Source organism: Engystomops pustulosus, chromosome 2 (assembly GCF_040894005.1).
Source record: "Engystomops pustulosus chromosome 2, aEngPut4.maternal, whole genome shotgun sequence".
Lineage (NCBI taxonomy): Eukaryota > Metazoa > Chordata > Amphibia > Anura > Leptodactylidae > Engystomops > Engystomops pustulosus.
In genome coordinates, this window is record NC_092412.1 from 12,807,600 (window position 1) to 12,820,620 (window position 13,021).

Genomic DNA, 13,021 nt, shown 5'->3' on the forward strand with positions numbered 1-13,021 from the left:
CTATAGATCATCTCTATGTACAGCTAGAACTGCACCCCTCGGATTGCCCGCCGCCCTCATGAGGCCGGGAGTCTTTGTGCTGGGGGCCGCCCTGCACACATCGATGAAGCAGGGATTGTAGAAAGAGCGGGGAATTCAAAATTATAACACGTTCACTATTCAGCCAATAGGTGGTAAGGGGGAGGAGAGACCAAGGACACGCCCCTTCGTCATCACCAGTAGTCCTCTATCTGGTCCTCTCATTGTGTATATAAAGGAGACCTCGGCAGCCCCGTCCACATTCGTTGTCTCACACACAACAAAGAACATGTCTGGACGCGGCAAAGGAGGAAAGGGGCTCGGAAAAGGAGGCGCCAAGAGGCACAGGAAGGTGCTGCGTGATAACATCCAGGGAATCACCAAGCCCGCCATCCGCCGCCTGGCTCGCAGAGGAGGCGTCAAGCGTATCTCCGGCCTCATCTACGAGGAGACCCGCGGCGTCCTCAAGGTGTTCCTGGAGAACGTCATCCGCGACGCTGTCACCTACACCGAGCACGCCAAGAGGAAGACCGTCACCGCCATGGACGTGGTGTACGCGCTCAAGCGCCAGGGCCGCACTCTCTACGGCTTCGGAGGTTAAGACTCGTACCCACCCGGCTCCATCTCACACCCAAAGGCTCTTTTCAGAGCCACCCACCTCCTCCTAGAGAAGAGCTCGCACTCTGATGCTTGTTTCATACCACTGTCTGTACTGTCACTCATCACTTTCCCTCCAGTTGTCTCCTGTGACTTAAACGGCGCTGCGAAAGTGATGGCGCTACAGGAACATAACTTATCGTCGTGCTCCCCGGTGATGGGGCTCGAGCCGGTGCAGTGCGGATTCTGGACGCTAATTAGAGAAGGGCCCGGGCAGTGTCACATACATACAAGCCGCGGCTGCTGCACAACATCTCACCGATCGGAGGAGGAGGGGGCTGGAGCGCGGCTGATGGAGATATCGCGGGTGTGGCTGTGCGCGCCAGAGTCGCATTTAAATTTCCCGCTCAATTTCCCCTCCCCCGCACAACGGAGCCGCGCTGCACAATCTTCCCGCCGCGCTGCCGCCCATGGCTTCTGAAGCCTGTGAGTTGCAGCGCGATGGCGATGCGACTGCCACAACATTGAGTGTCTATGCACTGCCCGGGCATCTGCGGAGTTGTAAGCCTTGTCACGCGTTATAGGGCACGGCCGCAAGAAGCGTCTGACACACAGTCACTCGTGGCTTCCTGTACAGGGCTCCGCATCTACTCTAATAATTAAAGTCGTCAGTCAAACACTGACGAGCGGGCGCGCGCCTGCCTGTCATTAAGGCCCCCCCTTCACGGCTATTTATCCTTCATGTTTGTCCCAATAACCATGTAATGTCGCTTAGATTCACTTAGGTGTCATCACTATGGCGCTGTGTACATGATTGCACTCGGGGAAAGTTAGAACATTCCGCCCCGTATGTCCCTGTATCACCGGCCCCCGGAATGTACCCGGGATGGGGTGAGCAGGAGTGACGGTCACATGGAGTGAGATAGAAGGGTGAGCTCTGTTGTGGAGAGGGTGGGTGGCTCTTAGAAGAGCCTTTGGGGTGTTTGAGGTGCCGGGTAGGCAGGCAGGCGCTTACTTGGCGCTGGTGTACTTGGTGACGGCCTTGGTGCCCTCGGACACGGCGTGCTTGGCCAGCTCTCCGGGCAGCAGCAGGCGGACGGCGGTCTGGATCTCCCGGGAGGTGATGGTGGAGCGCTTGTTGTAGTGAGCCAGGCGGGAGGCTTCCCCTGCGATGCGCTCGAAGATGTCGTTGACGAAGGAGTTCATGATGCCCATGGCCTTGGAGGAGATGCCGGTGTCGGGGTGCACCTGCTTGAGCACCTTGTAGACGTAGATGGCGTAACTCTCCTTCCTGGACCTCTTGCGCTTCTTGCCGTCCTTCTTCTGGGCCTTGGTGACGGCTTTCTTGGAGCCCTTCTTGGGCGCTGGGGCGGACTTGGCGGGATCAGGCATGATGCGGCGGTTACTATTATCCGAGACACGGAGAACAATGTCCCGCACCTCCCCGCGCCGCGGTATTTATAGCCGGGCTATGTAAATGAGCGACGCCGGCTGCTCGCCCTGCTATTGGAGGAACGAGTCATGTGCTCTGTGTGTTCACTGCTGAACCACGCCTCCTAATGCTGGTTGGTGAGTCTATGAGCCGCGCCTCTATTGGTGGGATGTCAATCCGGCCAATGACAGAGAGTGAGGAGTAGGCGGGAAGGTATAAGAGGCGGCAGGAGGCGCCTGAGCGGCATCAGTCGTACTGAATCTCTAGCATCATGTCTGGACGTGGCAAACAAGGAGGAAAGGTCCGCGCTAAGGCCAAGACCCGCTCATCCCGGGCCGGCCTGCAGTTCCCCGTCGGTCGTGTGCACAGGCTCCTCCGCAAGGGCAACTACGCCGAGAGAGTCGGGGCCGGCGCTCCCGTCTACCTGGCCGCCGTGCTCGAGTACCTCACCGCTGAGATCCTCGAGCTGGCCGGCAACGCCGCCCGGGACAACAAGAAGACCCGCATCATCCCCCGCCACCTGCAGCTGGCCGTGCGCAACGACGAGGAGCTCAACAAGCTGCTGGGAGGAGTCACCATCGCCCAGGGAGGCGTCCTGCCCAACATCCAGGCCGTGCTGCTGCCCAAGAAGACCGAGAGCAGCAAGCCCGCCAAGAGCAAGTGAGCGCCGCCGCCGCTGCTCCAGCACCCGATCCCCACTACACACAAAGGCTCTTCTAAGAGCCACCCACCTCCTCCTGACAGAGCGGCAGCCCCGGGTGTCTCCCCGGTACATCACACACTCTCTCTATACTGTACTGATCCTGTACTCTCCTCTGCACCGCTATGTGTCTGCGCTCCCCGCCTCTATCCCTCTGCTGCCGCTGTCACTAGTAGCTACAGGCTACATACACCGGGGATGTGACCGCTCGCCCTGCAGGCTGCACCCCCGCCTCTCCGTCATCGGAGGTCGCTGCGTTCTCCCGGACGGGCACGGCATCTCTATGGGGCGGGCAGGCATGGAGGACACTCGGGCTCCTGGCAGGGACAGAGCTGCGGCTGCTGCCCGCTTCTTACGTGGAGACTAACGGCTCTGTGTGTACAGTGAAGCTGCCGGAGAGCCGGCTGCCGCTGACGTCACAAGGGGAGAACGAGCGGGAAATTCAGTTGCTGGAGAACTTAGACCTGCAGGATTGTCCACCAGGTGGCGCCTTTCCTGGAAGTTAGGAGGAGAGGGGGATCTAGGAGGGGCGACTACTTATATTGACAGCCTCCCGGTCTTGGTAGCAATTTAGCAGTGAACGGGGAAAGGAGTCTGGCCAGGCTAAACAGTGCGCTGGGAGGTTGGTCACGGCTTCCATTGCCCCGGGTCACAGTGCCTTCCCCACAAAAGCAAAGTCACGTTAGCAAATATAGTCCAGCACCTGCCTCACAGGAGGACTCAAAAGATTCACGATGCTACCACATTGGCCAATATAACTACAGTGCCAGATCCTACCGTAGCCAAAAATAGTCACAACACCTGACCTCGCGGCAGCCATATTGCCCCCAAGTAGCCTATGGTCACAGTGACCCCAGAGTAGCCAAGATTGTCATACTGTAGTCAGTGACCCAACTGTAGCCAAAATGGTATCCGTTCTACCACATTAGACAAAATAGCCAAAAGCCTGTCCCGCCCGTCAGCCAAATTAAGCACAGCGCCCCCTCAGTAGCCATAATAATCTCAGTGTCCCACATTAGCCAATATAGTCACATCGGCCGCCACAGTAGGCAAGTCACAGCGACGCTGCAATAGCCTATAGCAGTGGTGGCGAACCTATGGCATGGGTGCCAGAGGCGGCGCTCAGTGCCCTTTCTGTGGGCACTTGGGCCATCGCCCCAGCACACAAGGATCTTCCTGCAGTTCCAAGCAACTTAAAAGATGCTGCTTTCAGTCATATTTTGATACTTACTTCGTTACTAGGGACAGTAGGAAGAGGGAGAATGAGTAGACGGGGCCGAATTCTCTTTGGAGGACCTCCTACTGGCCCCACTATTCTCTGTGTACAGAGGGACACGGGAAAGAAGCTGAAATGATGACAATTTTCCAGCTTTTTCTACTGTGTTGCTGTCCTCAGGAGGCCAATATGATTGAAAGTTGATGAAGAACAGGGAGCAATAAGTTACTGCTTTAATTTTTGGATGGCACCTCACGATAGATAAGTGGGGTTTGAGTTGCAGTTTGGGCACTCGGCCGCTAAAAAGTTCGCCATCACTGGCCTATAGCAGTGATGGCAAACCTTTTCGAGACCGAGTGCCCAAATGACAACAAACACGCACATATTTATTGCAAAGTGCCAACACAGCAATTTAAGCAGTAACTCTCTGTTCTACCACAAATCCAATAGAAGAAGACCATCATCAATAAACGGCACCTGCCCGTACCTTCTCACTCTTACTCTTACTACAGTCCGAAGAAGCCGAGGATGTGTTGCTTTGAAATAAAACTTTGAGAGAGGCAGCTACCAGTTAGGGCCAGAAATATTTGGACAGTGACACAATTTTGGCGAGTTGGGCTCCGCATGCCACCACATGGGATTTGAAATGAAACCTCTACAACAGAATTCAAGTGCAGATTGTAACGTTTAATTTGAAGGGTTGAACAAAAATATCTGATAGAAAATGTAGGAATTGTACACATTTCTTTACAAACACTCCACATTTTAGGAGCTCAAAAGTAATTGGACAAATAAACATAACCCAAACAAAATATTTTTATTTTCAATATTTTGTTGCGAATCCTTCGGAGGCAATCACTGCCTTCAGTCTGGAACCCATGGACATCACCAAACGCTGGGTTTCCTCCTCCTTAATGCTTTGCCAGGCCTTTACAGCCGCAGCCTTCAGGTCTTGCTTGTTTGTGGGTCTTTCCGTCTTAAGTCTGGATTTGAGCCGGTGAAATGCATGCTCAATTGGGTTAAGATCTGGTGATTGACTTGGCCATTGCGGAATGTTCCATTTTTTTGCACTCATGAACTCCTGGGTAGCTTTGGCTGTATGCTTGGGGTCATTGTCCATCTGTACTATGAAGCGCCGTCCGATCAACTTTGCAGCATTTGGCTGAATCTGGGCTGAAAGTATATCCCGGTACACTTCAGAATTCATCCGGCTACTCTTGTCTGCTGTTATGTCATCAATAAACACAAGTGACCCAGTGCCATTGAAAGCCACGCATGCCCACGCCATCACGTTGCCTCCACCAGGTTTTACAGAGGATGTGGTGTGCCCTTGGATCATGTGCCGTTCCCTTTCTTCTCCAAACTTTTTTCTTCCCATCATTCTGGTACAGGTCGATCTTTGTCTCATCTGTCCATAGAATACTTTTCCAGAACTGAGTTGGCTCCTTGAGGTGTTTTTCGGCAAATTTAACTCTGGCCTGTCTATTTTTGGAATTGATGAATGGTTTGTATCTAGATGTGAACCCTTTGTATTTACTTTCATGGAGTCTTCTCTTTATTGTTGACTTAGAAACAGATACCGCTACTTCACTGAGAGTGTTCTGGACTTCACTGAGAGTGTTCTGGACTTCACTGAGAGTGTTCTGGACTTCACTGAGAGTGTTCTGGACTTCAGTTGATGTTGTGAACGGGTTCTTCTTCACCAGAGAAAGTATGCGGCCATCATCCACCACTGTTGTCATCCGTGGACGCTCAGGCCCAAGCTCACCAGCCAATTCCTTTTTTTCTCAGAATGTACCCGACTGTTGAGTTTGCTGCTCCAAGCATGTCTGCTATCTCTCTGATGGATTATTTCTTTTTTTCCCGCCTCAGGATGTTCTGCTTCACCTCAATTGAGAGTTCCTTTGACCGCATGTTGTCTGGTCACAGCAACAGCCTTCCAAATGCAAAACCAACCACCTGGAATCAACCCCAGACCCTTTAACTACTTCATTGATTACAGGTTAACGGGGGAGACGCCTTCAGAGTTAATTGCAGCCCTTAGAGTCCATTGTCCAATTACTTTTGGTCCCTTGACAAAGAGGAGGCTATGCATTACAGAGCTAGGATTCCTAAACCCTTTCTCCCATTTGGATGTGGAAACTCGCATATTGCAGCTGGGAGTGTGCACTTTCAGCCCATATTATATATAGAATTGTATTTCTGAACATGGTTTTGTAAACAGCTAAAAACAACAAAACTTGTGTCACTGTCCAAATATTGCTGGCCCTAACTGGTACATTGCCTGTGCCTGCAGGTGAATTCTTTAAGTCATGTCTGGTGAACTCAGTGCTGGGGACATGTGGCCTGGGTGCCCACAAAGAGGGCCCCGTGCCATAGGTTCGCCAACACTGGCCTATAGTCACCGTTCCTCAAATTAGACAATAGTCACAGTGTTCCACGGTAGCTGCAACAACAAATGTAAGAGCTCACCCTTAGATTGCTGATCGTTATGATAAATGAGGCCCACTGACATCAAAAGCTATAGGCGAGAGCAAAACTGTTCCAAGTCCACCAATCAGACTCAGGTTGGGAAGCGTCAGCACCAACACGACGATTACAAAATGCTGACGACATTCCTAATAACGGATTACAGTGACCACCGCCCAGCCACAGATCCGGTGGGGCGGGGGAGGAGAGGCTGGCGGCTCCCCGAGTAGTTTCATCTCCGCACATTCACAGCCAGGCGCAGATCGGGAGCACCACCACATTCAACTCACTCCCAGAGAAAGGAGAAATGGACTCCTCCAATCTCCTTCATAGGAGATTTTACGGACTGTGTACCATCACCCTTACTTTATCTGAGACAAGAAAAAACAAACAAACTAAAAAACAACAACCTGACTGACCCTCCCCATCACAGGGGGTGCAATGGACCAGTTCACTTCCCACCTACTTTTGCCGCCGCCGTCGACGACGACGACGACGTTTGCAGAAGGGGGTATTAATGTGTAAAAGTAACAAAATTGTCACAGGTCAGACAGAAGCCCAACTTGAAAGTGCCTTCCGCCTGCTGGAAGCAGCCCCCGGGAGCACAGCGTCTTCCTCACAGTGAACTCCATCTCGAACTAGACTTTCTATCTCAACTTGTCAACCCCACCTCGGGGTTTCCACACTAGGTCAGGACCGTAGACTTGGCTCACTGACACTACACTAAATAAGCAGAGTTGTATCACAATCTAGGCGGCTAGTCTGTGACTGCAGTACTGATTTGTCACGGATAGAAGCAGAATGTTGGACTTCATAGGTGACTTGTCTTCTCCTCTGGGTTCAGAACATGGTCCGTGGTGACCTTTCCCCTCCATGACTTATTGCTGAAGAATTTTTCCCCAGACGTCACATTGGCTCCTTGAAGAAGATCTCTACACTGTGCCTCCACCTGGATAACGAAATGCACTGTGCTGCCACATATTGCAAATATACTGTTATTTATGGCAGTGGGAGAGAGGGTCCAGCCATAACGTTGATGTAAGGATGAAGCGGTCCACCCGTGAGCCTTACTCCTCACACCACAGCCAACCGGACTGTTAATATATACATATCATACAGCAGCATGGTGGCTGAGTGGGTAGCACTTCTGCCTTGCAGCACTGGAGTCCTGGGTTCAAGTCCCACCCAGGTCAACATCTGCAAAGAGTTTGTATGTTCTCTCTGTGTTTGCGTGGCTTTCCCCCCACACTCCAAAACATACTGGTAGGTTGTTTAGATTGTGAGCCCCTTGGGGACAGGGACCAAAATTTGATATGCTTTGTGCAGCGCTGCGTAATCTGTGTGCGCTATATAAATAAAGAATTGTTATTATTATTATAATACCTCTCACATCACACGACACACACAACACACACACACACACAATATTTGAAGTGTTATTGTAGGGGACACTGGGCGATTCTACAGTTATTGAAGGGGCATCATTGCAGTAGGGGGTCCTGGATGACTGTATTGTTATTACAGGGGGCACTAGATGATGATAGTGTTGTTGCAGAGGTCAAGGGATGAATATAGTGTTGATGTAGGGGGCACTGGATGATGATAGTATTGGTGCAGGGGGCAATGGATGATGATACTGTTATTGCAGGGGGCACTGGATGATGATAGTGATGATGTAGGGGGCACTGGATGATGATAGTGATGATGTAAGGGGAACTGGATGATGATAGTGATGATGTAAGGGGAACTGGATGATGATAGTGATGATGTAAGGGGAACTGGATGATGATAGTGATGATGCAGGGGGCACTGGATGATGATAGTGATGATGCAGGGGGCACTGGATGATGATAGTGATGATGTAGGGGGCACTGGATGATGATAGTGATGATGTAAGGGGAACTGGATGATGATAGTGATGATGTAAGGGGAACTGGATGATGATAGTGATGATGCAGGGGGCACTGGATGATGATAGTGATGATGCAGGGGAACTGGATGATGATAGTGATGATGCAGGGGGCACTGGATGATGATGATGATAGCGATGATGCAGGGGGCACTGGATGATGATAGTGATGATGTAGGGGGCACTGGATGATGATAGTGATGATGTAAGGGGAACTGGATGATGATAGTGATGATGCAGGGGGCACTGGATGATGATAGTGATGATGTAAGGGGAACTGGATGATGATAGTGATGATGTAAGGGGAACTGGATGATGATAGTGATGATGTAAGGGGAACTGGATGATGATAGTGATGATGCAGGGGGCACTGGATGATGATAGTGATGATGCAGGGGGCACTGGATGATGATAGTGATGATGTAGGGGGCACTGGATGATGATAGTGATGATGTAAGGGGAACTGGATGATGATAGTGATGATGTAAGGGGAACTGGATGATGATAGTGATGATGCAGGGGGCACTGGATGATGATAGTGATGATGCAGGGGAACTGGATGATGATAGTGATGATGCAGGGGGCACTGGATGATGATGATGATAGCGATGATGCAGGGGGAACTGGATGATGATAGTGATGATGGAGGGGGCACTGGATGGTGATAGTATTGTTGTAAGGGGCACTGGATGGTGATAGGGATGATGCATGGGGCACTGGATGATGATATTATTGGCGTAGGGGGCACTGGATGATGATAGTGTAGATGTAGGGGGCACTGGATGATGATACATTGTGGCTGCGGCCTCCTTGGATGTCCCTGTGGACGGGGCCGGGGCCGGTGACAGCTCCTCGGGATGTCCTATCCAGGGACAGGGCAGGACGGGGAGGCCGGGGCCGCCTGTGTGTTACCCTCCCGCGCTCTCGGCAGCCCCAGCTCTTCCCCGGATGGGACAATCAGACTTGTGCGCGGCAGATCCTGTGGGGAAGATCCCAGTGACGGTGACAAGTGCGGGGAGGAGAAGCCGGCAGCTCCCGCGCCAGTGCTATCTCCGCACAATCACGGCGATGCGCGGATCGGGAGGACCATGGCGGAGATCCCGGGGCCCCCTGCCGGCTCCCGCCCAGCGCCTCCGCCAGTGACGGCTGCACACGGTCAAAGAGGTTGTCGGGGAGTGGGGAGTCAGGGGGGGAGCGCGCGGGCCTGTCCGCTGGTGTCCGCTAAGGGGCTGCTCTCCCGGGCAGGGAAGCACACGGGCAGAGCGGAGCTTCCCTCAGGCCCGGATGGAGGGAGTCGGCAGCGGCGCTCAGTGTCAGCCAATAGGGGCGGAGGACGATGCCACTCGGCAGCCAATCAGAGCGCCGCCGTTGTAGATATAAGAGGCGGGAGAGCGCGCTGCTCGCGATTCACGAACTGTCAGCAGAGTTTTGTGTGCGAGTCCCTTCATATCTGAAGATGGCAGAAACCGCGCCCGCCGCCGCAGCTCCCCCTGCCGCCGAACCGGCCGCCAAGGCCAAGAAGCAGCCCAAGAAGGCCGCTGCCGCCAAGAAGAGCGCCAAGAAGCCCTCCGGCCCCAGCGTCTCCGAGCTCATCATCAAAGCCGTGTCCGCCTCCAAGGAGCGCAGCGGGGTGTCCCTGGCCGCCCTCAAGAAGGCCCTGGCTGCCGGCGGCTACGACGTCGACAAGAATAACAGCCGCCTCAAGCTGGCCATCAAGTCGCAGGTCACCAAGGGCACCCTGCTCCAGGTCAAAGGCAGCGGCGCCTCCGGCTCCTTCAAGCTCAACAAGAAGCAGCTCGACACCAAGGACAAGGCGGCCAAGAAGAAGCCCGCAGCGGCCAAGCCCAAGAAGCCGGCCGCCGCCAGCGCCAAGAAAGCGCCCAAGTCTCCTAAAAAGCCCAAGAAGGCTCCCAGCGCCGCCAAGAGCCCCAAAAAGGCCAAGAAGCCTGCAGCAGCAGCGGCCAAGAGCCCCAAGAAAGCGGCCAAGAAGCCTAAGGCCGCCCCGAAGCCCAAGAAAGTCACCAAGAGCCCGGCTAAGAAGGCGTCCAAGCCCAAAGCTGCTGCCGCCAAGAGCCCGGCTAAGAAGAAGGCCGCTACTAAAGCCAAGAAGCCCGCGGCCAAGAAGTAAGCGGGAGCCGCCCTGTGCCCTTCCATATAAACCCCCCCACAAAGGCTCTTCTCAGAGCCACCACCTCCTCCCCGACAGAGCTCTTACCCACAGCCCGCCGCACAGTATAAGCCGCCGGGTCATACCCCTCCAGCCCCCCGCCGCCACCAGCGTCACACTCCCGGGGACGTGGCCGGACTTCCACATGAGTCGTCCGCTCACTATGGGGGGACAGAGCATCCAGGGAGGGGACGAGGGCTTACAGCGTCTACAGGGGGGACGGGGCCGCAGAGTAGAGAGCGGGAGGTGATGGGGATCTATGTGCCCGCGCGTCCTCCTCATGACAGGCGGGGGCAAGGAGCAATGACAGGAGGACGGGTGCTGGGGGGTACAGGAGCGGCACCGGGCTCTGCAGTGATTGGGGCAGCGGTTGACACTTCCACGCAGGAGGGGACGTTATCAGCGGAAGTTACGTCGATCGGCCGCTGTTAGCCAATGGCTGCTCGCTGTCTTTCCCTGTGTTTCGGCGGGCTTATAAACAAGCCAATGGAATCGATGGGGCGGGCTATCCCTGAGCCAATGAGGACGAGTGCGGGAGCATAAATATTGCGCTCAGTTCCCGTTTCCACATATCACCGCTATCTGTGTGTGAGAGAGAACCATGGCCAGAACCAAGCAGACCGCCCGCAAGTCCACCGGAGGCAAAGCGCCCCGCAAGCAGCTGGCTACCAAGGCCGCCAGGAAGAGCGCGCCCGCCACCGGCGGAGTCAAGAAGCCTCACCGCTACCGCCCCGGCACCGTGGCTCTCCGCGAGATCCGCCGTTACCAGAAGTCCACCGAGCTGCTCATCAGGAAGCTGCCCTTCCAGCGCCTGGTCAGAGAGATCGCTCAGGACTTCAAGACCGACCTGCGCTTCCAGAGCTCTGCCGTCATGGCGCTGCAGGAGGCCAGCGAGGCCTATCTGGTCGGCCTCTTCGAGGACACTAACCTGTGCGCCATCCACGCCAAGAGAGTCACCATCATGCCCAAAGACATCCAGCTGGCCCGCAGGATCCGCGGCGAGAGGGCCTAAGTCCTCCCCGGGCGGGTACCGTCCCACACAACACAAAGGCTCTTTTCAGAGCCACCCACATCCTCTACAGGACGAGCTCAATAACCTCAAGTGTACCCTGTGGCCGCTCCCAGGCCTCATGCCCATCTGCAGGGAGACGCCGCGGCTGCTAGTGCTGTCAGCGGTGTCCCCTCCCCCCGTGACAGGAATCTCTGAATCCCGTCGTTCCTGACATGACGTCACAATAACATATATCTCGCTAATGTAATGGCTTGTTTCCCCTACGGTTTGTAAAGCGCAACGGAATATGACGGCGCTATACAATTAATAACAACGGTATAGAACGTGTTCTGCCGCAGCACAGACCCTAAACCTCACATATAATAACTAGTCACTGCCGAGCTCCCCGTTCTGCCTCCCTGGTCACACCCGCAGCTGCGCTCCCCGCTCTGCCCCTCTGGTCACAGTGCGAGCTCTATGGGTTCCCTGCCTCCTCAGTTACAGCCACTGCTGCGCTCCTCGGCTACTCCAGTCCTAGCTACATCTGCTCTTTCTATATTTCATCTCCACTTACATCTAGATCTGCCCTTTCTATAGATCATCTCTATGTACAGCTAGAACTGCACCCCTCGGATTGCCCGCCGCCCTCATGAGGCCGGGAGTCTTTGTGCTGGGGGCCGCCCTGCACACATCGATGAAGCAGGGATTGTAGAAAGAGCGGGGAATTCAAAATTATAACACGTTCACTATTCAGCCAATAGGTGGTAAGGGGGAGGAGAGACCAAGGACACGCCCCTTCGTCATCACCAGTAGTCCTCTATCTGGTCCTCTCATTGTGTATATAAAGGAGACCTCGGCAGCCCCGTCCACATTCGTTGTCTCACACACAACAAAGAACATGTCTGGACGCGGCAAAGGAGGAAAGGGGCTCGGAAAAGGAGGCGCCAAGAGGCACAGGAAGGTGCTGCGTGATAACATTCAGGGAATCACCAAGCCTGCCATCCGCCGCCTGGCTCGCAGAGGAGGCGTCAAGCGTATCTCCGGCCTCATCTACGAGGAGACCCGCGGCGTCCTCAAGGTGTTCCTGGAGAACGTCATCCGCGACGCTGTCACCTACACCGAGCACGCCAAGAGGAAGACCGTCACCGCCATGGACGTGGTGTACGCGCTCAAGCGCCAGGGCCGCACTCTCTACGGCTTCGGAGGTTAAGACTCGTACCCACCCGGCTCCATCTCACACCCAAAGGCTCTTTTCAGAGCCACCCACCTCCTCCTAGAGAAGAGCTCGCACTCTGATGCTTGTTTCATACCACTGTCTGTACTGTCACTCATCACTTTCCCTCCAGTTGTCTCCTGTGACTTAAAAGGCGCTGCGGAAAGTGATGGCGCTACAGGAACATAACTTATCGTCGTGCTCCCCGGTGATGGGGCTCGAGCCGGTGCAGTGCGGATTCTGGACGCTAATTAGAGAAGGGCCCGGGCAGTGTCACATACATACAAGCCGCGGCTGCTGCACAACATC

At 54.4% G+C, this 13,021-nt stretch overlaps 7 protein-coding genes across 10 annotated transcripts in view; 6 read left to right on the forward strand and 1 right to left on the reverse strand.

Annotated features, from left to right (window-relative positions):
* LOC140119790 (uncharacterized) overlaps positions 1-13,021 on the forward strand; it is an 822,703-nt gene that overhangs the window by 60,516 nt on the left and 749,166 nt on the right. The window lies entirely within an intron of this gene.
* LOC140119961 (histone H4) lies at positions 105-670 on the forward strand. The gene has a single exon (XM_072139396.1). The coding sequence runs from the start codon at positions 308-310 to the stop codon at positions 617-619; it is 312 nt and encodes a 103-aa protein (XP_071995497.1). The 5' UTR covers positions 105-307; the 3' UTR covers positions 620-670.
* Positions 1,229-2,027, reverse strand: LOC140119940 (histone H2B type 1-O). The gene has a single exon (XM_072139375.1). It carries the CDS (start codon positions 2,005-2,007, stop codon positions 1,627-1,629), a length of 381 nt encoding a protein of 126 aa, XP_071995476.1. The 5' UTR covers positions 2,008-2,027; the 3' UTR covers positions 1,229-1,626.
* Positions 2,319-4,228, forward strand: LOC140119914 (histone H2A type 1-like). Its single transcript, XM_072139351.1, has one exon. The coding sequence runs from the start codon at positions 2,319-2,321 to the stop codon at positions 2,709-2,711; it is 393 nt and encodes a 130-aa protein (XP_071995452.1). The 3' UTR covers positions 2,712-4,228.
* LOC140119877 (histone H1A-like) lies at positions 9,798-10,469 on the forward strand. Its single transcript, XM_072139307.1, has one exon. The coding sequence runs from the start codon at positions 9,798-9,800 to the stop codon at positions 10,467-10,469; it is 672 nt and encodes a 223-aa protein (XP_071995408.1).
* Positions 11,043-11,578, forward strand: LOC140119909 (histone H3). The gene has a single exon (XM_072139344.1). The coding sequence runs from the start codon at positions 11,110-11,112 to the stop codon at positions 11,518-11,520; it is 411 nt and encodes a 136-aa protein (XP_071995445.1). The 5' UTR covers positions 11,043-11,109; the 3' UTR covers positions 11,521-11,578.
* Positions 12,199-12,775, forward strand: LOC140119960 (histone H4). Its single transcript, XM_072139395.1, has one exon. It carries the CDS (start codon positions 12,398-12,400, stop codon positions 12,707-12,709), a length of 312 nt encoding a protein of 103 aa, XP_071995496.1. The 5' UTR covers positions 12,199-12,397; the 3' UTR covers positions 12,710-12,775.